At 46.8% G+C, this 27,092-nt stretch overlaps 7 protein-coding genes and 1 non-coding gene across 8 annotated transcripts; 6 read left to right on the top strand and 2 right to left on the bottom strand.

Annotated features, from left to right (window-relative positions):
* Positions 1–35: 35 nt before the first annotated feature.
* On the top strand, positions 36–1,995 carry met2 (homoserine O-acetyltransferase). The gene has a single exon (XM_032040596.1). It carries the CDS (start codon positions 549–551, stop codon positions 1,539–1,541), a length of 993 nt encoding a protein of 330 aa, XP_031904446.1. The 5' UTR covers positions 36–548; the 3' UTR covers positions 1,542–1,995.
* Positions 1,996–2,226: 231 nt separating this feature from the next.
* BDW43DRAFT_t41 lies at positions 2,227–2,297 on the bottom strand. Its single transcript has one exon. It is a non-coding gene; the product is annotated as a tRNA-Gly (tRNA).
* A 2,979-nt stretch (positions 2,298–5,276) lies between these two features.
* On the top strand, positions 5,277–6,609 carry BDW43DRAFT_180416 (uncharacterized protein). The gene has a single exon (XM_032038862.1). It carries the CDS (start codon positions 5,403–5,405, stop codon positions 6,351–6,353), a length of 951 nt encoding a protein of 316 aa, XP_031904445.1. The 5' UTR covers positions 5,277–5,402; the 3' UTR covers positions 6,354–6,609.
* Positions 6,610–7,454: 845 nt separating this feature from the next.
* BDW43DRAFT_263763 (uncharacterized protein) lies at positions 7,455–8,785 on the top strand. The gene is made up of 3 exons (XM_032040595.1): positions 7,455–7,593; positions 7,648–8,083; positions 8,132–8,785. The coding sequence occupies exon 3, from the start codon at positions 8,178–8,180 to the stop codon at positions 8,610–8,612; it is 435 nt and encodes a 144-aa protein (XP_031904444.1). The 5' UTR covers positions 7,455–7,593; positions 7,648–8,083; positions 8,132–8,177; the 3' UTR covers positions 8,613–8,785.
* Positions 8,786–10,147: 1,362 nt separating this feature from the next.
* BDW43DRAFT_263761 (DUF3431 domain-containing protein) lies at positions 10,148–11,676 on the top strand. The gene has a single exon (XM_032040594.1). It carries the CDS (start codon positions 10,426–10,428, stop codon positions 11,533–11,535), a length of 1,110 nt encoding a protein of 369 aa, XP_031904443.1. The 5' UTR covers positions 10,148–10,425; the 3' UTR covers positions 11,536–11,676.
* A 674-nt stretch (positions 11,677–12,350) lies between these two features.
* Positions 12,351–13,394, top strand: BDW43DRAFT_297308 (tryptophan synthase beta subunit-like PLP-dependent enzyme; the record flags this gene model as incomplete). Its single annotated transcript, XM_032044364.1, has 5 exons — positions 12,351–12,508; positions 12,553–12,641; positions 12,691–12,818; positions 12,895–13,047; positions 13,119–13,394. The coding sequence occupies 5 exons, from the start codon at positions 12,351–12,353 to the stop codon at positions 13,392–13,394; spliced, it is 804 nt and encodes a 267-aa protein (XP_031904442.1).
* A 308-nt stretch (positions 13,395–13,702) lies between these two features.
* On the bottom strand, positions 13,703–14,510 carry BDW43DRAFT_321931 (uncharacterized protein; the record flags this gene model as incomplete). The annotated part of the gene is made up of 2 exons (XM_032049448.1): positions 13,703–14,356; positions 14,409–14,510. The coding sequence occupies 2 exons, from the start codon at positions 14,508–14,510 to the stop codon at positions 13,703–13,705; spliced, it is 756 nt and encodes a 251-aa protein (XP_031904441.1).
* Positions 14,511–23,912: 9,402 nt separating this feature from the next.
* BDW43DRAFT_307122 (FAD/NAD(P)-binding protein) lies at positions 23,913–25,907 on the top strand (the record flags this gene model as incomplete). The annotated part of the gene is made up of 2 exons (XM_032046181.1): positions 23,913–25,715; positions 25,788–25,907. The coding sequence occupies 2 exons, from the start codon at positions 23,913–23,915 to the stop codon at positions 25,905–25,907; spliced, it is 1,923 nt and encodes a 640-aa protein (XP_031904440.1).
* Positions 25,908–27,092: the final 1,185 nt, after the last annotated feature.

The following is a 27,092-nucleotide window of genomic DNA, read 5'->3' as shown; positions in this document are numbered from 1 at the left end:
CTTAATGAAATGAACAGCTACTAAATCCCGTAGAGAGAATCGACTCTCAACCTGAGAACCCTTTCTCACAGCTCATCACGGATCAATCGATCGTTTCGATCCCTTCATTTACTTTGGAGTCCGGTGTCACCTTGTATAATGTCCCGGTGGCTTACACTACACGGGGTCAGTTGTCCGAAACCGGAGATAACGCCTTGGTGATCTGTCATGCTCTGAGTGGAAGTGCGGATGTCGCAGATTGGTGGGGTCCACTCCTTGGCGGCTCTGGACAAGCATTCGATACAACTCGATTTTTCGTGGTCTGTTTGAACAGCCTGGGAAGTCCATATGGAAGTGCTAGTGCCGTGACTTACAAGGATGGAAACCCGGAGAAGGGACTATATGGGCCGGAGTTTCCACTTACTACAGTGCGCGATGATGTGAGGTAAGTTATTAGCCATGTGGGGAGATTCAAAGTATGCAAGGCAACTCACGACAAGAATAGGATCCACAAGCTCGTTCTGGATTATCTGGGTATCCGGCAGATTGCTGCCGTTGTGGGCGGTTCCATGGGCGGCATGCTCACCCTAGAATATGCGTTTTTCGGAAAGGACTATGTGCGAGCGATTGTGCCGATCGCCACCTCTCCCCGGCATTCCGCATGGTGTATCAGTTGGGGAGAAGCCCAGCGCCAAAGCATCTACAGCGATCCCAAATATGAAGATGGTTATTATCCTTTCAATGACCCTCCTGCTACTGGTCTTGGTGCAGCTCGTATGTCGGCTCTTCTTACCTACCGGAGCCGCAATTCATTTGAATCTCGGTTTGGGCGGAATGTCCCGGACCCTTCCAAGCAACAGAACATTAAAGGCACTGAGAAGCTGCCCACTCCACCCAACGAGCATTGGGCAATTCACAATGATGGGCATAAAGGCGGCCGATCGACGCCTAGTGGGCCCAACTCCCCCACTCCTTCCACACCGCAACAGACTGAAATTCAGTTCATGGATCCCCAGTTCTCCGGAACAAAAACTTTCAGTAAGACCGTCAATACTGCGCTGAATGATGGCAAGAAGCGCCCACCAACCTACTTTTCCGCCCAGTCGTATCTCCGTTACCAGGGGGAGAAGTTTGTGAAGCGGTTCGATGCTAACTGTTACATTGCTATTACGCGCAAGCTTGACACACATGATGTGTCAAGACAACGGGCTAGTCCCACGTCGAGTGATGCAGTCCGCGAAGCTCTTTCACAAATCCAACAGCCAGCGCTGGTCTTGGGAATCGAATCTGATGGCCTGTTCACTTTCGAGGAGCAGCAAGAGATTGCAGCTGGTATTCCGGACTCACGCCTCAAGCGAATTGAAAGCCCCGAGGGTCACGATGCATTCCTCCTCCAGTTTGAGCAGGTCAACCGCTACATCCTGGAGTTCTTCCGCGAAGTCTTGCCAGACATCATGTCCAAGGCTCCCGCAGATGGGACTGTGGGAGTAGACGGGGTTAATAAGCTAACGAAGAGCAGCACATTTGGAGAGGCGGAGGTGGAAGATATCACCGCCTGGTAAAGCGATACGCGGGGCCTCCATTAATGTGGCGCATGCGTTGCAGCCTTATTCTTATTAATTGATGCTCCAAGGGTAACCAGGGGTCTCCGTACCTTCTTTCTTTTAGAAAAGAGAGAGAGGGCACGCCGCGGGCCCTCATCCCGCTAGCATCCAGTGTCTCGGGGAAGTAGCGGTGCGGTCTTTGTTATTTTCTTCCTTAGCCAGTCAGAGAGATGAGCATCCAACTGCCTCTCGTACCTAACTAACAGGTCAGGCTGTAAAAGAAGCATCCAACTGCTCTCCATCATTAGCCCTTCTGCAAGCGTTCTCCTGGAAAATTTTTCGTTTGGAGTCATTGCAAGGGTGGTGGGCGATCTTTCAACATAATCGATCGATCTTCCAATAGCATAGTAGATAGATGTCAACCATCAATACTAGCGAACTTTAAGAATTGAAACGTTTAGCTTGAGATGCACTGTTATCAATTGGTAGTCTACACTTCTCGTACACGTAACGCAAAATGCCAAGACAAAGGGTAATGTTCGGCCTCAGCTCTCTACAACCTGCCACAACCCGCAGCTCTGGCTGTGTGGCAACGAAAGTGATACGAATTCATAAAAATATAGTGAAGGAATTTAAAAACGGAAAGTATGAGCTCAAACCCTGTGGATGCAAAAAGAAAAGAAAAGATCAAAAGTAAAAGTCATGCATCATCCGTGAATCGAACACGGGCCTCATCGATGGCAACGATGAATTCTACCACTAGACCAATGATGCTTTTCAATATGTGAGGTTTTCACTTTTAACTTTTTAGTACAAAACCTTACAACCCGTGGTATTCTTCCTATGATTGCAGGCAACCATTCGCCATACTCTCACTCAACGTCCTGATTCGGAAACCATCATATAGAACTTGAAAAACCGGAATTCTCTTGTATGGAAGATATCACGCTTGTTTTTCATGTACTATGACGGCGTTCTCCCTCAAGTAATGCGGCTATATACTCGCAACAGACGGATAGGCACATATGATACCACACTTCTGATGGGGTCCTGGAGCTGCCATTCCATGGCAACTGAGCTACGCAATGATGTTAGGAACTCTGACCATCGTGACTAGTCATAAACCCCAACTTTTACTTTTGCGGGGAAAGCCTGTCTTTTAACTCTCTCACCTATAGCTTCCCGCTCGATATCAAGGCGTAGATACATAGAATCGGGCCGGTGATCCCCCCCCCCCCCCCCAGAAAAATAGTCAACTACTATAGAAGACTTCCTCTAAGAAGGCCTGAGCCTAGACCAAAGCGCTCTCTGCGTGACTCCTCGTTAGCGACAAACTAGTTACGTGGAAACCATGGGGATAAAAATGAAGGTTGAAGCTAAGCTAGACTGCGGGGATTTTAGTGGACACTGAAATGGGAAATTGTCGCGGGGACAGAACTGGAGAAAAGAAAGATCTGCGTGACTTTTTGTGTGCCGTAGAGGTCGGACATGTGATACGTATTATAATAACTGGCTTTCCGCTAAGGTTCGTCTGTGTTCTTTTCCTCTCTTTTCCTCTCTTTTCCTTTCTTTTCTCTCTCTTCTCACTTTTTATTTTTATTTTTATTTTTTATTTTCCCCCCTCTCTCTCTTTAACTTTAGGAAGGCTTGTTCCTCCGGCGGCATGGAAACCGGGCTTATTTATTCGGAGTAGCCCGAGCCCTTTCCCGCTTAGCCGTGAATCACTCCTAATGATTATCTTACCTTGGTCGACTCAGAATTGACCCATTTCGACAGTAGATAATACTGTTGCGGTTGAAACCCATGCAGAGCCTTGCTGTATCTTTCTGGATCTTAATATAATTATTGTCTTCTCTGGGGTTGCCGAGGGCTATTGTATCACCCCACGCAGTACGTTCTAGAGTCTGGTCATGACTAATAGGAACCAAAAAAAAAGGCTAACTTTTGTAAATACCACCTTATAAGAACTTAACTTATGCAAGAAAGGGAACCAGAGTTCATAGTCTCCCTGCATATCCAATGGGACGACTGGACCTGTAATTGAGACCAACCGGGCATTGATTTACAAGTGCCTGATTGGGCTGTGTGGATGGGTGATCTCTCCTTTCGGGCCTGCCTTCGCCAACAACCCCTTCATTCGCGCCCCCTGTCCCTCCTCACTTAGAGAACGCCAAAAGAGACTCCTTAGGGCAAGAATCAGTTGTTGACTAGGAAAACCAGGAGAATCGCAATGGTTATTGATGTCCGACTGCTAATGGTGCGATGAATTGGAGGCGTGGTTCAACCTCAGCTATTTACCACCCCAAGAGCCAGTTTATTGATCCAGATGATCTCCCGACCCACCAAATGCATAGTGTGGAGAAAACCGTTCCTTGTTTACCTTTAAAGGATCATTGAACTAATTCCCCAGTTTGGAGTTAATGCACCGTATGAGGGTGGCCCACATGCAGTTCCAGTAGACTACCACTTCTCAGACACGGCAGATGACATCCCTTTGGCGCCACTAGGGGTATAGCTCCTTCCCATCCGAAAGTAAATACATGATATTGTTTCAGACCTCTCTGCCATAAGGTTGTTGCGGCTTGGGATCATGAGTATGGAATGAATTCACCATTTGGGGCATTCCGTCAGGGTTCCATTGTCCCGTGATACTATTGCCCACCCATAATTAACTGTTTTGCTTTCGCATCCTTCCTTCGGTGATATCGCACTTCCCCTGTATTTCAGCCACTCGTTTGGTCATGTCCTCGGGAATCGAAATATCTCTCATGTGTTGATCGAGCTTGTGATTCCATTTCCCTCCACTGGCCCTGCGGTGTCCATCTGCCCTGTCGCATTGCATTGAGACCGGGATTTCCTCATGCATCTCTTGCGACCCGGTACTTTATTGACACCAAATACTCTTCGTGTTACTCTTTAATTTCTTTCGTTATAGGGTATTCTCATATTGATCATCGATCTTGTTCTTAAGTATTTTGCTTTTTTTTTTTTTTTTTTTTTTTTTTTTTTTTCATCACATTCTTTCTATATAAGCCTTTCTAGTTAGGCTTTTTGCACATTCCTGTCTATCGCTCTGGACAACTTTCGACCTTCGTTCTGGAACACTTTCCGTCAACCTATTTCTTTTTCCTTTTTTTATCCCTTCATTCGTGATAGCTCTGGGGTTTCAATTTGCGTTTGTTGGGATTGGATGCCAAACAGTTCGCTCTATTGTGGAATCGACTTGTTAAGGTTTCCTGGTTAGAGACCACGGGCATAGTCGGACCAGTCAATATTAACCGGTGCATAGGGATAACTGTCCTGCTCTAATAGACTGTCGGACGCTTCCAGATTTTCTTTTTTGTCTTTCTTTTGTTAGGGCGAGCGTGCTTCAATTCCCTCGTGCCCTTTATCCCTCAGCCGGGTATCTCCACCAGCCACAATGGGATCGATCCTTAGGAGAAAGGGTACAGCCATGAATAGGCGTGGCTCTATTACCCAATTGTTCAATCTACAAGTGAGTGTGCACTGAACCAACATTTTCGTCAAGAACAAATGCTCATAAACACCATATAGAAACCTTCGTTGTCCATATTCCAGGAACAACCTACTCGTTATTATGATTTCGTGGACACCCCAGTCTATCATGGAACGTCATCCTACTTTATCGATCGTCAAAACATCACCCCAGAGTTGGAGTCAGACATTAGATATGCATGTTCACTGCTTGTGTACCGGATTGAACGAGGTGTGCCGTCACCACCTGCTAACCAGTCATCCAAGCCGTCTTCACAGATAGGATGTGAGAAAGGAAAGCATTCTGAGGCTGCATCGGAAAAGGCAGTGCCACAAATTGATTCAAAATATTTTTCTCCTAAGGTTGGCGCAGAGGTGGCCGCCATGAAAGACAAATATGATTCTGGTGTTGGGTTAACTCAGCAACCCAGTAGGCAGACCATGCGGTTGCTGCAGTCATCTCATTCCGATGAACGCTCAGACTCGGATGGACGCGCACCCGAATCTTTATTCAGTCAGGTTAGGAGCACTACCTCTGGTTCTGATACCAGCTATGCGGAGGATCCAAGCAGTCATTCACCAGGGAAGATTTCCCGACAAGATAGAAAGCAATCGATGATGGGAAGTAGCATGGGAGATGACCATACGAAAGGACAAGATACGATGTCTTTTCTAGCGGGGACCCCCAAGCCTGGCCCAAGTGTCGATGACGCATCGGACGTTGTGGAAGTGTTTCTCAACCCCGATGCCGCATTGGAGCCGAGTGGGATTCCAAGCTTCACTTCACCTTCAACACATCTTAGTACTATTTTGCCCAGCTTCGGGGTTTCTAGCGACTTTCCCCCGAATCGTCAGTCCCAGCTAATGGACCAGTCGAGGTTTCTCGGAGATCGGCCAGCATCGCGTGTCGACTCCTCTCAATCTGACAAGCATGATCACGAACCGGGGATAATCATTGACACCAACGGCGTTGCGCGCGTGCTATCCGCCTCAGAAGAAGTGCAACGTAACATTGATCTGCAGCAAGCTGTCATGGCGAAAATGGGAGCTGGGGCGGTTGGATCCAATACCGATACATCGATGCCATCTCCTACACAAACCTCGCCGCACGAAAATTACCTTACACAACCCCAATCGATGCCTTCCAGACTACAAACGTCCTGGTCATCTAGAAGCAAAACAGCCACGTCGAAGTGGAGGAGCGCCACAGAAGTATCCCCGTCCCTCGACAAACCCAATTTTTTCCAAAAAATCGTTGGCTTTCTCAGAAAGCGAAAGGACCTCGACCAAGGCAAGGAGGCCCTGGCGGGGGAGCCTTTGGGCATCGCCCAGTGATTATGTTTCCCTTCGCATGAAAATCGGAAGTCCGTCAAGTTCCGATACATTTCCGTTCTATATATCTTTCTCATCTTGATAGCCATGTATCCCAAGGTGATTTCATGGAATCTATTAGCGATAGCATCCATACCCACGAGTATCTCTGGGAGTCTTGAATTCTGTTTTTTATTTCTTATACCAATAGCGAAGCATGATGCACCTGATTACGGAATCATGCCCAAAAGATTTCTACAGGCTCCAGATTATATGAATATATTCTCTAGATGTTCTCAACTGCAACTTGTTCGTGAACCTGCTCTATCTAATCCAAAAGGTTGAGAGAGAGAGAAATGTACAAGCTCGATTGTTGTAATATAATAGGGTGATACATACCTGACGTGGCAGGTGTCCCAGTCTCTTGGTAAAAGAGTAAGAGAAGAATGTCCAATAAATCATTTTCTCTGCTGCAAGAGATCCGTGTCTTCCCATTCGTCTTCAGTTCCATGTCTGAAGTGGGGTAGTAGAATCAATGTCCCGCATTCCCAGTGAACCCATGCAAGTGAAATCCAGTAAGAATATGATTAGCCAGTGTCATATACTGTCATGGCCTGCAAGGACGGGTAAGGCATTTGCTGAGCTACTCCCGCTGGTCGACTATCGCGGATGGACTTATTTCGTGATACATTGGCTAACTCTACGACTGGACCATTCGCTTGAATCCTTTTTTTCTTTAACACACTCTATGCGGGATGGTCCGAACAATTTTCGTACGTAGTCTTGGTGTTGCTTGGATGCATATGAGGTTGCCTAGTCATTGGTGGGGTAGCGAAGAGATATATCCTACTTTGACAGTCTTGCAGGGTTAAAGCAGAGGGGAAAGCCCCTCAGTTTGCCAATAATCTCCTTGATTGGCCTTATCAGCATTTCTATCGCCCACTTTTGTATCCTTCTTCTTATTCTCGCCCGACTTGCACCTGCAAAGAATACCATAACTATGGTCACTCCGTCCCATCATTCTACCTTATGGGCGAATACCATGGTTCGTTATGGAGATACTCGCAATTGCTAAGGAATTGATACGTCTCAGTTGATCTTTATGGGCCTCTCATACTCCATATTGCAAGTTATACACCAAAAAAAGGTATGATTTGTCCGTTGGTGGCGCTGGCACCGCATAGAATGACAAATGACATACGGGGCACTCACCTCCAAAGCTAGGCATCAACAGAGAATGGTCACTAGGTATCTAGACATGCAGGCCAGTTCATCTTTGGAGGGGCATGAAAGTGACGTATCTTAACGGTAGTTGCAGGAAACCCGGCCGTCCATTATCAGGATGTGCAGCTAAATGACTCTCGTCGCCGTACGAAGGGCCTTTACTCCTCCACAGCGTTGCTTTTGTTTGGCACATGCATCCTGTTTTGGAAACCGTCAGCTGTCGAGGAAGCTCTTCAGGCATCTCCGCATGCAGGACACATTCTTGACTTCTCGAAATTACCGGGATTATCTCCTGAAATCCCATCGAACAGCTTCGATGTCTAAAGTATTTGCCCTGGTCTACGTGGCTCCACCAGAGTCATGACACAAGCTTGAAGAAGGACATGTTAGCGGAATGATGGAACATATTCTTGATCGACTCCTCGAGCATATAAACCCACGCTTTGCCGGCCCTTGACAACTAACCTTTGCTACTCAAGCTCAAGTTCAAGCTCACGCAGCCGCTCCCAAGCCCCTCAGCTCACTCCAAGGTCTGTTTCTTTTACACAGCTGCTGTCGCAATTACTTACCCCTCACAGCCTACCATCAAATCTCCCGTATCAACCATACACCCGTCTCATCAAGATGCAGCCCACCGAGAACCTCATCCACCCCGAGGGGCCCGTCGTCGTCTCCATCCCAGAAGGTGCGAAAATCCACATTACCGGTATGACGAATGCGGACTTCCACCAGAGGGTCACCGTAAAGGAAATTGGTAAAGAGGAGTATATCTTCGAAGGGCACGGTGAAGCTCAGCCCATGCTCCTCAAGGGAGGAGCCAACAGCGTTGACCTTGAGCCCATCGCTGGCTCTGGGTTCCGCACGTGGACAATCAATTTCCAGAACTCCAGCTCGGGGTCAGATGACTCCTACAGGGTGTCGAAGGTCCTGCGTCCCATCTACAACACCGTTTACGATAACGACTACAATGTCCGAAGCATGCAGTGGGAGATTGCCAGCGAGGACAACGTTGACGATGACTACAATGATGCCATCATCCGTATCGTTGCCGACATCTAAGTGGGTTTAGTATGGACTTAGTGGAGGTGTCGTATCTGTCCATCTGTACCTCGCATTTATTCATTCGGGTAACCCTGCTCGAGAATGAGTTACCTGGATGGAACCGCTTGAAGAAGAATGCGTTTTTGTGCATATGATGACGTGACGATAAATAATTACTCAACTTCTAATAACCTATGCTCCCTCGTGTAGATCCGTAGAAGATGTCTCTGTGGAGTACATTCGCATCCTTTGGAGCTCTCATATAGATCGTAGTCTCTTTATACTTGGTTTGAAGCAAGCAACTATGGAAAGGCCTACCAGCACTTGCTGTCGCCCTACTGTTGATTGCGTAGGCTCTATTGGTTTTTGCATAACTTCTAATATTACCATGAAAGAAAAGCATCTAACAACAGGGATTAACTCATCATTCCTGAACTTATGTTGCAGTAGTGGAGCAAAAGCGAGAAGGTCCTATCATTGGAATTGGATCTATTTGAACATTCGCTCTCCTTCGCATATTACGTATGAACGCTTTTCATTCTGAAGCCTGCTTGATGGCTTTGCGACCATCTTGCAAAAGCCTCTAGCAACATAGTACAAGTAAATGGATACAGACTTTAACAAACAACAAAAGGAAAAAATTTGCTTCCTAGTCACACATCCATGAACAAGACCACGAGAGAGTTAACTGGCGAGGAATTTATAACCCTAGTATAGATAAGATCCAGTTGGCTTGGAAGACCTTTAAATTAACCACGCCCGTTGAGAAAGAATCAGGTACAACTGTATTGCGATGCTACCCTCATTGATAGCCCTGCGCCAAATCAAAGGTACTGGAAATCTGAGCCTTGGTTTACATTTGCTCCAATTGTGTTAACCAGAAAAATCCCCCACTCGGCACTCGAGGATCACTTCATACTCAGCAGAGTAATACGCGCTTAAGTGAAAAATTGTGGATAGGGCTTACCACTTCCTGAATAGCGGGACCTTTGGTTGTGGATCTACCGATAGTCATATACAGACTAGGGCCGTGTCAGTTGATTGTGTCTGCCAGCTTCATCTTGAATTTTCTTCACATTTGACTTGCTGCATTACCTCGTGCTGTGGCTGTAAAGCATTCATCCAAGGAATTCTACCTTCGATTTGGACATCCTAAACCTTCCTCTCCTTTTATATAGACAGAAATCGAGCTAAACTCCAGTGATGTAATACAAGAAGCTTGGCAATGATCCAGAACCCTTCTGATATATTACCCAGAAAGGAAGTCTGCGCCCCAGAACGGCAACTCGGCTCACGCAAAAAAGGGCCGACCAATCATATGCCCAGGCAAAGAACGCTGATCAGAGCTTAGCATATCTTAAGTTCTTCTTGTCGTTTCAAAATGCGGCAATGAAATCCTTTAAGGATGCGTCCATTGAGTAGTCTTTGGTTATACGCCCTAGGAGGTTATAATATGACATTCTTATCATCCGTCTTACTGAAAAAATAAAAAAAGCGGTGTTCTACTACTGGGTCAAGCCATGTAAAAATTTGTGCCAAAGTGGAGATCATGGCTGGCTACTTTTGAAGTGGCGGAGGTCCTTTTAGCGTTCCTAAATGGGGCTATAGCTCGGATGAGAAAAAGAGTCAATCAATATTCGGATAGGCCGGCATTTCCATAAACTCATTCCCCGCCCGGATTTTCAATGAAGCCATTCGTACTCCGGACGTCCCTCATGTCTGCTGCAAAGTGTGTAGCTTTTCAGCTTCTTTTTCTTGACCACCAACCCTGTATACCATAACATACAACACCCCCCAACTCCAAATAAAATGATATAGAAAAGAAAGAAAAATGCGCCGCAAAGCCCAAAAATCCCTCACCCAACTCGCCGTCTTCGGATGTATCCTCTTCCTCATCTTCTTCCTAAACCGCTCCCCATCACCCACACCCACACCCAAGAAGAGAATCCTCAACAAATACCCATGGAGTAAAATCACCTACCAAACCAGCTCCGAAGTGCCCGAATCCCGCGGCATCTGCCGCGGGCTCAAACGCACCTCCAAACCAGCCCTGGTCATATCCCGCGTCGAAGCCGATGGCGATCCCACCTGGCTCAACACCCTAAGCGGCAAATACCACCTCTGCATCTATACCGTGGACGCACCCCCCAACCCCAAATCCAAGTACCTCCAGGTCCCCGCCAACCGCGGCCACGAGGCAATGGCCTACCTCACCTTCCTAATCGACAACTACGACCAAATCCCCTCCGCAGGCGCCGTCTTCGCCCATGGCTCCCGCTTCGCCTGGCACAACGACCACCCAGAATACGACAACGCCGATCTCCTCGCAGCACTCAACATCCCCACCGCCCTCGAACCATGGGGCTACCACAACCTCCGCTGCGACTGGAGCCTAAGCACCTGCCCCTCAACCGTCCCACCCCAAGCCGGCCTCTCAAACACCTTCAAAGCCGTCCTCCAACCCTGGTCTGCGCGCGCAGTCTCCGACATCGCCCTGCCCAAAGCCCTAACCTCTCTCTTCGGGCCGGCCGCTAGACTCCCCCGTAGCCAGACCATCCGCTCGCAGTGCTGCGCACAGTTCGTCGTGTCGCGCGATAACATCCGTCGCCATTCACGGGATGAGTACGTCGCGCTGCGGCAGTGGTTGCTGGACGCGGGACGGCATCGAGATGCGGCGCCGCTCGACGATCGGATCTCCGGGCGGGTGCTGTCCTACGTGTGGCATATCTTGTTTGTGGATCAGAGTCTCCTGGTTGCGGGGGGCGGGGTGGATCTGGATGCGTTGAACCAGCAGGCTTGTCCGTCTGCGGGGGATTGTTATTGTCGATTGTATGGGAGGTGTGGGCTTGAGAGGTGTGTGTCGGGCGGAGGGAGTTGTTTGGGGCAGTATGCGTTACCGAAGAATTTGAGGTTGCCGGATGATTGGGCGGCGACGCATTGAGGGCGTTTTATTGAGTTTTATGAGTAATGTTGGGGATGATGGGATGGATATACGGATGCGTACTACTTAATTGCGGGAGTTAGGGTGTTTTTGGTCGAGTCCTGATTGGGTTTTGTAATATATATATATATATATATGTCTAGACGGATCTGTTAATGATGTCTGATTTTCTGAATCATCGGGTGCTGTAATATATAAACGTAATTTGATCAATGAGTATCTCTAACATAACCCCAGTTACCCTCGTCACTCTGATATAGAAAGAATCATAACCCCCCTTACAATGTGAATAATCAGTACTCAGAACAGTCAGAATTTCACCATGCATTAGCATTAATCGCATTAATCTCTGAATTAGCTGTAGCTGCAATCCCTACTTCTTATAGTTGATTTATGTGGACAAGGGTAGTGGGGGAGATGGTGAATGGAAGACTATTGCGATTAAGATTGTGCCAAAGAAAGTTAGAGAAGATAGGGTTACAGAGGGGGTTTTGGGAGAGAAGAAGATGTAGGGTTACGAGGCTTGTGATCCTATTACTTGAGGGTGGGGCGATAGAGTCAGGGTTGGGGATTTACTTAGGGTATTATGTATAGGTTCGTGTTATTAGACCTAGGAGATTGATTGGCGTGTTGCGGGGCTTTTTCAGGTTATGTACACGTCTCGGATCTTAATTTCTTGTTTCGAGGGCGGGAATTGACGCTGATACGATGCCTTGGAGAAGTTGACGACTGGTTGGTTAGCTTGGTATAAGTTGGGGCTGGAGCTGGATGAGGCAACAGTAGAGGTTATTTGAGTACTTAGTCAATCCATATAGATGGAGAAACCGCATTGGACTAAGGTGACCGGCTGCTTCGGTGACCTCGGCGGTCAGTATGTCCCGGAAGCAATGAAGACCTGCCTTGCTGAGTTAGAGGCAGGGTTTAACTCTGCTGTCAATGACCCTGGATTTTGGAAGGAGTATCACTCCTACGGGTATATACATGGAATCAGCCGTCACGTTTGCATCGTGCCACAAGCCTAAGTGATCATGCCCGTGGCGCCGATATCTGGCTCAAAAGGGAAGATCTGAACCACACTGGATCCTACAAGATTAATAACGCTCTTGGTTAGGTCTTGCTTGCTCGCCGCCTGGGCAAAACCAAGCATCATTGCAGAAACAGGCGCAGGACACCATGGCTATGCTACTGCTAATGTATGTGTCAAGTTTGGTATGAAATGCACTATATTCATGGGCGCCGACAATATCCGGCGCCAGGCATTAAATGTCGCCCGCATCCGTCTGGTTGGTGGCTGTTGTTCCGGTAGAGGTAGGCTCTCACACGCTGCGAGATACCGTTGATGAAGCATTCCGAGTTTAGTTTGTCAATCTTAATACAACACATTTCATTATTGGTTTGGCAGTTGGGCCACACCCGTTCCCTACAACCGTACGGACATTCCAATCTGTCATTGGCGATGAGACAAAATCCCAGATGAAGCAGGAATTAGGAAAGCTTCCGGACGCTGTAGTGGTATGTCTCGGGGGTGGTTCGAATGCAGCCGGCATGTTCTATCCATTCGAGGAGGAGCCAGTTAAGCTAAGTTAATCGGTGTTGAAGCCGGCGGTGACGGGCTAAATACCTCTCGCCATTCAGCGTCATTGTCCAGTGGCTCAGTGGGAGTTTTATATGGTGTCCGGATATATGTCTTGCAGGACCAAAATGGACAGATCTCAGATAGTCATTCAGTATCCGTAGGCCTTAATTATCCGGGCGCTGAGCCCGAGCTTGCGAATTTGAAGTATAATAATCGAGCAACATTCCTTGTTGCAACTGATAACAGGTGTTTGAGAGGGTTTTCGGCTCTTAATCGGCTGTAAGGAACTATCCCAGCTTTGGAGTGCTCACATGCCGTATGGGTAGCAATTGAAACGGCCAAGGAGCTAGGCCCAGGGAAGAACTTGGCTCTTAATGAGTGGACGGGGAGACAAGTCACTTGTCGAGTGCTGCGGAAGAAATGCGAAAGATTCGCCTACAGATGGAATGGGACTTGTGACTTTAAGAGCAATAGACACTGATATTTGCCATGTAGAGCTACCATAAGACAAACTAGACGGACTGTGCACGTTCAGAGCATAGACCAAGCATGAAAGAAACAAAACACATTGAACCATTGTCGCTCAACAACTCACTGAATAGCAATATCCGCGCAGGATAGATAAATCTGCGGTGTCTGGAACGAATTCCACTTAAACGAAATCAAAGTATGATTCGACGTATAATCCGGAAGCTTCACCTTTTTCGTAACCGTATACCCACCCGCGATACTCGTGTAGCACGAATTCAACTCCGCGTTATCAACTCCCTGACACTTAGGTCTCTCAGAAGCCTGGAATCCATTACATGTAAACCAGTCATTCCGCCAACAGGCCTCGCCCTCGGAGCAGTCAGCGTTGTACCCACACTCCTGCCCATTCACATCCTTGCAGGACAGCAGACCCTTGTTGAAACAGTCTTCAGCAGCCTGCTTCTCCTCCTCTGTGGGCAGATGACTGGGGTCAAGCAGCTTGTCGACAATACTCTGGTCCTGACAGATGCGGTACGTGAACATACCCCCATGGTCGCCGTTGTGGTCGACGCACCACTGCACTTCGATTTCTTCGCCTGCCTTGTAGCTTTGTACGACCTTTTCGCCCCAGTTACTGGTTGGCTGGTTGTAGTCGATCCCATCTCGTGCGTTGTACCCGCAGGGTCCGCTGCGGCCGACCTTTGCGGCATAGAGGTCCGGCCAGGCTGTGACGGGCTCCAGAATAGCACATTCAGGACAGGAGTCCTTGCCGGCCTAGGATTATTCGCTTAGATCAGGGTAGACAGGTAGTGATGGGGGGAAATACCTCATGGCCAAGTCGAGTACGACTAGAGGGAATGTACATGTACCCATGACCTGCTACAGAGGTAGCCAGACTAAGGGCAACCAGCTTCGAAAAGGTGTTCATTTTCGTGAGGATAAGCAGAGGCACTCAAGTGCAAACAATAATAAAGGAGGTATCTCAAGAGGTGTCTTCAAGAACAGTTCACAGATACTCAATTGCACTTATCAACCAACCTCACACCCCATCTCCGACGTCCATTATATACACGATTCAGCCTGTGATCGACATCCGCAAAGCACTGACTCGCAAATTGCCTGTACAGGGTTCGGACATTTAATCCCAGTCCGGCCTATCCCGGATGATATTATCGGGCCCGCGAAGAGCTAGAAACTAGGATATTCCGGAACAGATTGCCCGGGATTAACACTCTTCGGGGCTGTCGATGTCGAAGATCATCGCTTGATGTAGATTAGTCCTGCCAAGATTCATCTATGCTCCGTGGTCGATAGAGTAGGCTTGCCGGTGCTTCACGTCTAAGCGATCTTGGCGCGAGCAAGGGTTGGATGAGAAGGTCCGGTAAATTCCCGGTGGTTTTGGATCCTCCGCAGGGAAGGGATAAGTGCCGATGGTAGGGCTGTGAATTGCTGTATAGTGTTGAGGGATGAAGTGGTTTGTGAGCTTATGATGAGGAATGAATGAATCTTACCAAAAGAATACATGGACGTGATATCGACTTCTCTGAGAAGTGCTGCGCGTGAATTTTTATGATTAGTGGATGGTACAGTTCTTGTATCAACCCGGGTGGCTTCCGTGAGTGACTTTCAATTGCGTTCCTGCCTGCAACTATCTACCATCACTAAGTCTATGAATCCCTCATGTTATCCAGGCCCCAAAGACAGGCTACCTTCCGTGTCTAACAGTGTCCACTAACTCATGTGGGGGCAAGGACCTTTCTCCGTCTCCTACCGGTAACCCTTCGGTGCCTTTGCTGAATCCCACAGAATACACAATGTGTCCTTCCACGTCTGCGTCAGCTTGGAGGAGATGTTCAGCTGACAGCCTATAATGTAATTTATTGCATAGAACAACATTTTTAGCATTGAGAAACACCCTATAGCGTCGAGTATCGGATCAATCACTCACAGTTTACCGGGACTACTATCCCGGTGTATATATGCTCGAAATAGGTCTGTGATGGCCATATCCCACACGCGATACACTCCCTAACGTTTCAAGGCTTGGAAGCTGTACGGAGAACTCCAAATCCCAGAAGAGCTTGCTAAGCTGTACACCGGGAACATGTTGAATCAAGAGATACATAATGAAGCCACTTGGAAACTATACCTTCATTACTTTGTTTTGCCTCTCTGTGCTTTAGTAAGATGGTGATGTACAGTGATTGATGGTGAGTATAGCCAATGCCTCGAGTTGTCTGGCTGCTTCCGTGGGTCATATTTCTGTCTTCTTACATCATTCTACTTTCCCTTCAAACTCGGTCACTATAATAGCCACTGAAGTAGAGGTGACTTCTGGCCAATCTCTAAGCATTCCGGCAATTGAGGGCAAGATCTACCCTACACTTTGTACATGCAAAGTACGTACAAGGATCAACACTCCATCATCCAGATATCATATAACCTCGACCACCTGAGGCACCGCTGCAGTCACACGAGCATAATCTGTCTCATAAACCCTCTTCCTAAACCCGCATGTTTAAGACGCAAGGATGCCTTCCCCTCATCATTCGAATGCAAGGGACCAAGGTCTATAAGCGAATCGCGCATCATCCCCATCCGGCTCCCACGTTTGCTCCATGCTACGCAGACCCTCCCACAATCCAGAGAACAGCACCAAACTAAATCTATTCACCCATAAACCCCCTCACACATCAGCCATCTCCACCGATGCAGCTGACAATCCTCCCCACATATCGAAGATACCAAACCCCTAGCAGTAACATCCACCCGGAACCATAATTTCCAATGAAGCACTGGCAAAAGAAGCGCTTACCCAAACTGAAAGAGACCCGACAAGGCCCGACACATCACCGTGGATATCCAATTAACAAATCTCTGTTCCAACGTTAACAAGTAGTCATCATATGAGCTGTCGAGCCATTAAGGCTTCCACATAGTAATGTTTGCATTACATGAAAGTAAAGCTCCAATCGGAATGATGCTTTTGACTACACGTCTTAAAGTACTGGCAATCCTCAGGAGCTCGTGATTGCCACCAGAGTTAACATTTCTGCATAGTGGCTGTAGCCAAGACCAACAGTAGGTACAGCACTTGCAATAAAGTTGGAAGAAGGATCTTCAAGTCCAAAATGGAAATGATCGGATTTTGAAGCATACTATACGTATACTAGTTAGCCGTCTGCATGTCGGACCTTCCTATTGGTCTTGATACTGTTAAAAGAACGCGCAAGCTCGCATGCCAACATCAACTAAAATATGCATACAAACGGCCGTCCTCTGCCTCATCAAGAAATCCTTAAATACCTTGGCGCCAAAAACTGTTAATACAGTGCCAAGAGGCTGTATGAATGCGTTTGACATTCCATATTGCGTACAGTAAAAATCTAGGTCGTTGGATGAACTTATGCAGCCCATAGAGAATTTAGCCCTAAGCCATAGCACCCGGATAGAACCAAGGTACCGTTTTCTATGCCAAGAATGAATGAAATTTAATATTCTTACCACGGCTTTCTATCTGACTAGCAAACGGTTCGTTCGTTGTATGCTCTGTCGCTTGCTTTTAGGTACTGCTGCCACTGGTCTCATCGTCCGCTCCGGCGAGCATCCCAAATTATAATGAGAACTGATCCAAGACGATGACATGAAAGCCAATATGAGCCGGACGGAGATGCCGAAACACTAAATACATTGCATACCAAGAAGCTGAGGCCCCAAGAACAGCTATGCCTTCAATGGCAAGCTGGCGCTCAAATAGATCGGATACCGCAGATGCCGTCGCAGGCTGATCGAGAAATAGATCGACCATTAATGTGCTCGGTAAGCTCATAGACAAAATACTACTCTGTACGCAGTCCCCTAATATTTGCAGGAAAAAGGCTTGAACAAAGGCACGTGGCACTCCAGGGCGCAACCATATGTAACCAGGGATGCAACCAGAAAGGTAGCAGAGAGCCCAGGCTCGTGTGCAGTACGTCGGTAGTGCGTATAAGCTGTCAGCTTTTGTCACGGAAGGATCAATACATCCCTAAACCCCCGAGAGCCTAGCCAACTATCCAGTATACGCAGTGCTTAAGAAAGATATTGTCGTGCATTGTTTTTGAGGGAGGCAATGAATATTAAAAGGACTTCAATTTTCTAATAAATACTTTGTAAGAAGAGCCGTGGATGCTTAGTGCCCTTTCCACCATGGGGGTATTCGAAGCACGCACCGAGTTGATACTGCAGAGTCGTACCCAAGGGCTTGTCATGAAACAATTTCGGTTCCTTCGAGGAAGTAAAAGGCTCGAGGGCTTTTGGCCAAGCCAGTTCGGTTCGTTCACAGAAAGATGCAAATCTGTTTTTCTCCACGATTCATTTTCGAATTGCGGATATCCGCTATTTTTATAGTAATGAGTCGATGTAGGCACGTAGAGTTCATCTGATTCAAGGATACCAACTCCTAGACCTGTAGATCAGCCATAGGTGACCTATCAACGAGTCAGAAAGCCCGCGGCACCAAATCGTACGATCATAGTACCTAGTTTCAATTACTAGCATTGGTACGCAGTACCATTGTGAAGATCAGATATCTTTTATTATTAGGAGCATCTAGAGACATGTAAGGGTTACTTGGGTACTAAAAGGAAAGCAAAATAGAGAACCAGAAGCTCTCCCCGGATAATGTGTAGGGGTATGTGAAAGTTCCTTTCCGATCGAGATCTGATATAGCAGATTATGCAATCTGACTCGGCTAACTGAAAAGAATATTCTAAGTCAGGTAGAAAAGTGGTAGCCTCTTTTACCACAATGCAGTGCCAAGTACAGCTTACATGAATAGTGTCTACTCCAATCTTGGACACGAAGAGGGATGTAATGAATTTAATTCTTCCGAACACTTGAAATTGCCATATACCTTCTGGGATTCAGAACGGAAAATTAATGGAGTGCAGCAGAGCCGACTGCGGGGTGAATGAACCATGGGAGTTTGGAACTGCAATTAAGAATAGACTTAGATCGATGATTGATCCTTAATACCCGATTTGCTATATCTTATGCCATCCCAATCTGGCGATACGAAAGATATAAGATCAACAGATAGAGATATCAGTATAAACCTTGGTCGCGGTGTTACATCGATGTATCAGGTGTAGGCTCCATAAAGACCTAGGATTGGTAGATCTACATGCCATTATGTTTTATGCAAAGGAACATTGTCGTATATTCATTGTTATGTAGTTTGGTATAATATTAGCAAGACTTAATAGGGTTGCGCATGGTAGATCAGATATTTGTTCTAAATTGTAACAGCGCGGGCCCGTTACGGCACGGATCCACGTATTGCCCAACTGCAAGTATATACGGGCAAGTTACCTTGCAAAATGACAGACCGACCGGTCCTAATTGGGCTAGCCAGCATGGGATCCACGGCCCTGTATGCAGAGTAGGTCTACTGTAATGATGGTGACGCGGCTGAATGCTCGCCAAGCGCACGGATATGGTCCACAGCCCAAGGAATGCCAACTTATACGACACATATGTCTCGGACATAGGATCCTGATCCTCGGATTGGCTACAAAGAGATCTTTTTAAGGGTGGTCAACACTCAAAAGCAAGGGAAATGATTGGAATGTCACCCTGTATCTCACATAAGATCCAGGGATACAGTGGTATTCTGATTATAGGATACTGAAAAGGGAACTCTATGACCTATCAAATCACACACAACAGCGCTTTGCCAAGAAGCTCAATCGTCGATTCTGGCCGCCGGCGAGAGCTAGGCGGTCCTACAGACAGTATCAGACTTGGCAACGGGACCCTTCTGCAGCCACTATGCCTAAGCACATAATTCTATCCAGCTGGAATTGAAACACGCAGTCATGGAGATATTCAAAGTGCCGGGAAGACATGATCTGCAGGGGATGTGGGCCTGAAAGGAAACAGAGCGCCACCCGGTCCTTGGACAACGGCAGTGGCGGTGTTCATGGAAGAAGTTTAAACTTTATAGAGACCTCAAAAGAGTAGGGACTGTGACAGATGAGGCATACTGAAATGGAGGACTATCTCGAAGTTTCTTAAGTGAACCTAAAACTACAGATCCTCCTCTCCAGGTTCTAGCCCAGGTCCATCGGGTGGTAGAGCAGCCAAGAAACTTGGTGAATGGAAACTATCCTGTGACCTATCTTATAACGTATCATCTGTGATCTCGGCTCTCGATCGTTTAGTAGGCTGAATGCGAGTCGTATTACTTCTATAGAAAGATAGAGGGTATTGTGATCATGACTGGAACTTTTTAGCTTCACTAGATATCCCTAATTACTATTGTGATGCTCTAAAATGACTTCCAGATTGTGCCACATACAAAAATCATGTACTACATATAATATATATAGACGCAACTACCAAGAAGAGGCGCTCGGAATATCAAAATCAACACCCAACAAAAACACGCCGTTTTAACGCGTCAATCAATAAAAAAAGGCCTCCTAAGACCCCAGGAACCTCTATGGAGGTCCCAAACCCCCCATGGTGGTGGCCTACCGAGCGTGTCGAGGTGGATGCCCCTGAGTGGGATACAACCACCACGACCAACACCGATATATCGAGGGAGCCCTAGAGCCCTGGGGATGCCAGCGGACCTAGAGCAGAACCAAAGTAATAGCGAATCCAGCAGAGTCCCAAGCAGAGCCAATTCTAGAAGCAGCCAGAGCATATAAAGCGACCAAGATATCCGAAAGCAGGGGAAAAGAAACCAGATACATCTAGGTCTGGGCCTAGGTCCTGAAAAAAATGCTATACAAGCAATGCCAAGCTCTATCAGAATCAGTAAAGAATCAGAAGCTTGAATATCAGATAGAGCTAGAGTTCATACAGGCATATATTGATGAAAAAATAGAGACCCAGGCAGCTTAGCAATATACCCGGAAACAATAATATAAGGCCTGAATTAAGGCCCTAGAGAAGAGGATTAATAGCCCTAGCAAGCCTAAATAACCCAGACAGCTTTCTCATAGCTTAAATGCCCCCAGCAGCGCAAAAAGCATCTTAAATAGCACTATCTCAGGGCTCTCAGAGTCCCTGGGACCCCCAAGGCTGACAGATAGAGTTTTTTACACACAGACCACACAGCAGAGCTGCATCTAAGGCTACAAGATCTAGCAAACCTGACAATATATGCAGATATCACAGCTCTGCTAAACATGAATCCTGGAGGGCAGGGATAGCAGACAGTCACTAAAAAATGCTATAAAAAGGCCTCTAGAACCCAAACTGAGGCAATACTACCACAGCTAAGAGCTGTGAAGAAAACCCTACTAGAGGCCCATAGATTAATATCCAGACAAGAGACTAGCCTTGAGACACCTAAGGCAGAATGTGTAGATATTATTCTAGGGCTTAATATTGCCCTTGTAGAGGCAGGATTACCAGACTTTCTACAGGTAGTAGATTTGGGATATACTAGGACGGGAGCCATATCTATTATTCTGCATAAAGGACCCATAAATCACTTGCTATTATCCAGATATACTGATCTAATGATAGCAGCTGCTAGGTGTCAGGGCCTAGGCCGAATCCTGCCTGAGGCACCAACTCTACTTTATTCACTGTTGATCTGATCCTACAACACAAGATCCTACAGTTCTTGTAAGGTGGAATTCTTTCTTTCTTTCTCTATTCCCTCTCTAAGTTTGATATTTCGTTAGGTTGCCACTTTAGATATAATTCATACATATTGTCAAGGTGTATAGGATCATCATATATACCGCTGGGAGGAGTTATTTCTAGCAGACTGCAGAATACAGCTAGTAATCCACCAACAGCCGTGTTCTGTATAGCTGGTAGAATCAGGAATTTCACAGGGCTCACCAGTATTCCCGATCCTTTTTACTATCTACTTAGGGGAGATTTTCAATGTTATCGAGCAAGCAGTTCTTGATATCAGGGTATTATCATATACAGATAATATAAGTCTGCTGAGATCAGCTAGCTCAGTACAATAGGCCTGCCAGGAATTAGAGCTTGCTGACTGTATAGCTATTAAGCAAGGTAAGTAACGGGCAGTCCAGTTTAACACAGGAAAAACAGAAGCAGTTCTGTTTATAAGAAAGAAAGGTAAGGAGCTTAAGGATTAGCAGGCTAAGATTCAGATAGCTGCCGTACAGGCAGCGACTTTATATAGAGCAGAACTCTGATGACAGGGTCAAAAGGATCAAGTTGGGGGTATCAATATATAATCAATAGACAACTATGTCTAATCACAGGCATGCATAAAACTACCCTAATTAGGCCACTTATCAAAGAAGCAGCTCTTTACCCAGCAGAAGTCCTGCTAGATAGACGCCAGAGGCAATATACTCTAAGACTACTAGGGTTGTCTAAAGGTCATCCAGCTCAGGCTATTCTACTAGCTAGCTCCCGCACGGGGGACTGCTACGTACAGCCTGGGGAACAGCCTATAGATAACTGAATATGGGCGGGAGGCCCTAAGGCACAAGGCATATAGAATCTAAGTCAGTATCTAGTAGCTAAGGTAGCTAATATCTTGGAGATAGACCCTCAGCAGGATTTAAAGAGATAGTGGAGGCTCTTTCTAAGGCATTTCCAGGCACTATACTAGTGCCTATAGAGAAAGAAGCACTTAAGCAGGAAACTATTCCCAATAAAGTCCTAACACTATGGTCAGATGGTTCATACCTAGAGAATAGACAGACTAGCGCAGGCATTGCATGGCCAGAGCTCTTGGGCACCTGGAGGACTAAGCATGTATCCCTAGGGCAGGGAAAAGAGATCTTTAATGCTGAGCTAGTAGATATATACAAGATACTTGTAATAGCTGCACAGCTGGAATATAAAAGCTTGATTAGGATTCTATTAGACTCACAAGCAGCTATAGCTCGGTTACAAGTCAATAGAGCTGGCCCAGGGCAAGACTGGGGCAATCAAGGCCCGAGATACAGCTTAAAGTCTTGAGGATCAAGGATATTAAACTACTACTTAATGGGTCCCAGGCCATTGAGATATACTAGGGAATGAAAAGGCAGATAAAGCTGCTAAGGTAGCTATGGAAAAGGCCCCCAGAGATATAGATAGGAGCCCCAGTCTAGCGTATCTACACAGAACATGCACTAAGGCAAACCAAAGCCTAGAGACAACAATGGCCTGTATAGACCCTGGAGAAACACTCCTGCAAGGCTCAACAGCGCTATTAACCCCAGAAAGGATAAAAACTAGATCTGGTAGCAGGAGAAACACCAAAACAGCTCGCTCGTCAATACTATCAGCTAAAAATTGGGCACGCAGCAATACCGACCTACCTGAGTCAAATAGGGGTCCGAGACTCGCCTAGATGATAGAACAGTCAGGCTAACTACTAGTTAAATGTAGGCAATGGCGCCACCAGAGACGGGCCTTGTACAGGGCCATAGTCAAGGCAGGAGTGCCACTACCTGAACAGGGAGAAATAGCCCCAGAATGCCGTTTCTTTGAGGAACAGAGAGCCATGAAGGACCTAATGGCCTTTCTTGCAACGACAAATATCAGTGTAGAAAGGTAATCTAGTCACGCCTAGATAACACCCAGCAGGTAATGAATATCGAGGAGGGCATAGCCTAAAGGCCCTGGCACAGATAGGCGGATCGGGCGAAGAAAAGAATTCGAATGAATATACAAATGATAAAGGAGGGCCCTGGTAGAGCCCTTAGGAACTATTTAGAGGCAGTGGCCCAGGCCACTACCTAGACACATGTGTCTGTCATAGCCAACGGCTCGATATAGACGTTAAACTCGATTAATAATAATAATATAGTATATATGTTAGTGGTTTTTGGCTGCCAAGCGAATTTTTATATGATACATGGAATAAATAGGGGAGCGGGAATCGGGTGGCGTAGCCCCAGCTGTCAGCCAAACACCCTTCTACCAGCCTCGTGTCCACAGAATACGGTCAACGGTATCAGCACTAATATCAACCAAAAATTTGAACTCTATAAGACATATCGCAAAATTAAGATTTACCATGGTTGGTATGTACTGTATAATGCATGTTGGGTTGGTGCGTTCGAGAGTCTCCGTAAATCGTATCTTCTAAAATCTCACCACCCCTTGCTTCGGTATCCCTAGATTTACAATAATGACGAATCCCTCCAGACGGTCTCGTATTGCTCTATTTACTCTACCAGTTCCTCGAAATTTTCTAGAACGTATAAAAAGCTGAGATCCAGCGCCTTGCACTTAGATACGTTGGTAGTTGTCTATAAACTCTGTGATTCGGTTATTTAACCGAATCCCATCCACTTTATCTATTGTTTCATCTTTGAATTTGCAAGACTATTGCATCTTCGACCTTTTCAAGATGCACCCGAACATGGTTGATGTCTCAATTATTGGCAGCGGCACGTCCGCTGTAGCTATTGCCGCCCAGGTAGTCAACAAAAGCATATCAAACGAGAAAGTCAGGTCAATCGTCCTGATTGAGAAGGGTGAACACCCAGGGACGGGACTGGCTTATTCCAAAGCTTGTGAGGGAACATTCGTCAACGGCCACCCATCCACCATGGGGGTGTTCGCCCGTGATCCAGAAGGGTTCTTGAGATGGATGAGTGAGCAAGGGCAAGAATATCGGGGTTCCCCTCCGACCAGAGAACGGTTTGGAGAATACCTGCAGGATCAGCTTGCCCAAACCGTTCATGCTGCTGATAAACTCGGTATCGAGGTCCGTATTATCAAGGACGAGACTGTGGATGTTGTGGACTTGGATGGCAGATATGAGGTGATTTTGAAGGATAGCAGCCCCATTGTCTCCCGTCAGGTTGTGCTTGCAATTGGCGATTTCCCGAAGCAGATTTATTCGAAAATGTCACATTTTCCTGGATATCTTGGGGCCCCTTGGCCATTGCAAAAGCTCAACCGCATTTCCCCCGACGCAACAGTTGCGGTGGTTGGCACAAGTCTTACGGCCGTTGATATCGCTCTCAGGCTCGCAGAGAATGGTCATAGAGGTAAAATTTGTCTCTTTTCTCGCAATGGTCGCCTCCCGAAGGTCAAAGGGCCCTCGCCGGCACTAGCTGTGTTTCGCAACCAACACATCCTGCACAAGTTGGCTAGGGATCTGGAGCAAAACCCACACAATGCATTCGAAACAATTATCACGACGATGGCTGCAGAGCTTGAAAAGATCAACTGGTTACATCGATTCAGCATGAAGCAGCTTAATGGACCTAAATCTGAGCTGGAAGCCGACATCGCCGCTGCTGAAAATGGCCATATGGAGTGGTTGGCTGTACTCCATGCAACGGGTACTGTCCTGGAGCGTTACTGGAATGCACTGTCTCTTGAGGAACGAACGACATTCAACGAGAAATATGCAAGTGTGTGGTATCTATACCGCAACGCCATGCCTTTGCATAACGGCAAGCAACTCCATGCATTGATGCTGGCAGGGCAGCTTCAGGTGCTCTCCAAGCCGACAGTGTCATGGGATGGAGATTACTTTGTGGTTAAGAGTGGGGAAGAAACAATTCAGAGCAGCTTCCTGGTTGAGGCTTGCGGCTTAGAACACAACCCATATGCCATCGAGTCACCATTGCTGCACCGGTTGATGGATTCTAAACTCCTGAGACCGCATGAGGCTGGGGGGGTATCTGTCGACTTCTGGACTTTGGAGGCAACGAAGAACTTCCACGTTATTGGGTCCCTTACCCGGGGTGTCCATTTCTACACCAACTCCGTCCGACGAATTGCTGCACACGCCGAACGAGTAGCCGATACCATCATTGGAAACAGGGTCTGCCGACCCCAGCATGTCGCTTTGTTTATTGGTAGCCTCAATGCCTACTTGAATGTCCTGCCCAAGCTTATACCACGCCTGCTGGACAATAACCATGTCCCTTTTGTGTTCGTGACTGCATCCGTTGTTAAGAGTTTGAGCGCGATTGAGAGGTATCTGAATGGATCTGGGCCCCAGGTTGCTCTCCCAGATCTCCAGAGCCGCTATGGTGTCTTCACAATGGAGATAGACTCAAGCGGTCCTTCTCTTCTCAAGGCACTCAAGTCCAGCCATATTGATGTTGGCCTTGGAGTCGACATAGAGAAGGTGCAGCCCAGCGAGGCATCCCATTACTTCCAATCTCCACGAGAATTTGTTCGATTTTTTGATGTAAGGACCAATATGATACTGGGTTTCAACCTCACAACACGACACGAAACAGCTACTAATATAAATGTACAGCGTCACGCCGAAGCACTCAATGGCAAATGTATGGAGCCTCACTCCGATTCAGCCCGCGTCGTCGAAGACATGGTCAACGCTGTCGACTGCTTGGGGCGCCGAAAACCCATTACGGCTTAATTTTGCATTGACAGACATAAAATTGAAGTTTGGGGTGCCGTCAAGGTTACTCGGTACGACATAGGTCTGCGCCTGTGAGTACATAGGGTATGGCCTAGAAGCCGGAAAGCCACTGTTTTCCTTGTTTATGGGCCTACATAATGTCTAGAAGTACGCTGCAGGCTTGAGTGAACAGCAAAACCTCGTTTCTTAAGCCATTCCAGTCATTTCAGCGGGGGACAAACTTCTAAGGAGCCTAGAATTGATGAAAGGTCAATTCGACTATCTTTGGAAAAGGGGAAAAAGGGAGAAAAAGAATTTTAAAAAAAAAACCGTAGGGCGCCCTGTTGCTGGCCGCCGTTTCAGATAATGCTATTATAGATTCTCAGATACTCCAGAGACTTGGTGGTCTCTTAATTAGTAATTTCAAACGTTCCATCTTGCCCTATGTGCCTTGTAGTTTTATCCGCCCATCCGCACTTGGCAATTTCCTTCAGTGTAACAAGTACAAGTTCCCCGCGTGAAGTAGTGTTGCCCAAGAAGATGTTGGAGAGAACTTTCCCTCCCTTTCTTGGTCACTGATCAAAACCCCAGGGACCAAGGATAGGCGGTTTATTCGCCTAGGACATATCATGGCGTTGTCAATGGTAAGAATGACAGACATTGTATACCGCATGGCAGACAATGCAGACGAAGCAGTCGAAGCACTTTGATTCCGGCCCTTACCATGCGATATTCTTCTGCAATGTTGCGAAATGGAAGAGTAGAATAACGAGAACTGAACGTCATATACATACCTACTGGATTTTCTAGACAACTCGAAGATCTTCCCTTTCATAAAAGCCACAACTATAGTATTTCTTTTCTACAACGTCACTAACAGCGAAAACTTTCTCACCACGAACGGCCTGTTAATTGAGGGCATCTTATGAATTCGTTCAAGATTCGGATGCGAATTATGATCGCAACATTGTGGCATGTAGTGAGTCCATAATAGATTTGTAACCTCACAAGATTTGGTCACTCTGAATTCCCACGGTTACTGCAACCCTAACAACGTCATAGTCATTGTTTTGGACAACTCTTGGATTCTCTATTAGATTCCGATGAGCTGGTTGTATGTTTGATCTCTGGCCTGCTTCAAAGCGGTGCTAGATTATACCTTTGATAGCCATCATTTCGTTTCTTCGTTGTCTCCTCAACGCT

Source organism: Aspergillus alliaceus (genome assembly GCF_009176365.1).
Source record: "Aspergillus alliaceus strain CBS 536.65 unplaced genomic scaffold BDW43scaffold_5, whole genome shotgun sequence".
Taxonomy (NCBI): domain Eukaryota; kingdom Fungi; phylum Ascomycota; class Eurotiomycetes; order Eurotiales; family Aspergillaceae; genus Aspergillus; species Aspergillus alliaceus.
This window is presented reverse-complemented; position numbering and strand designations above follow the sequence as displayed.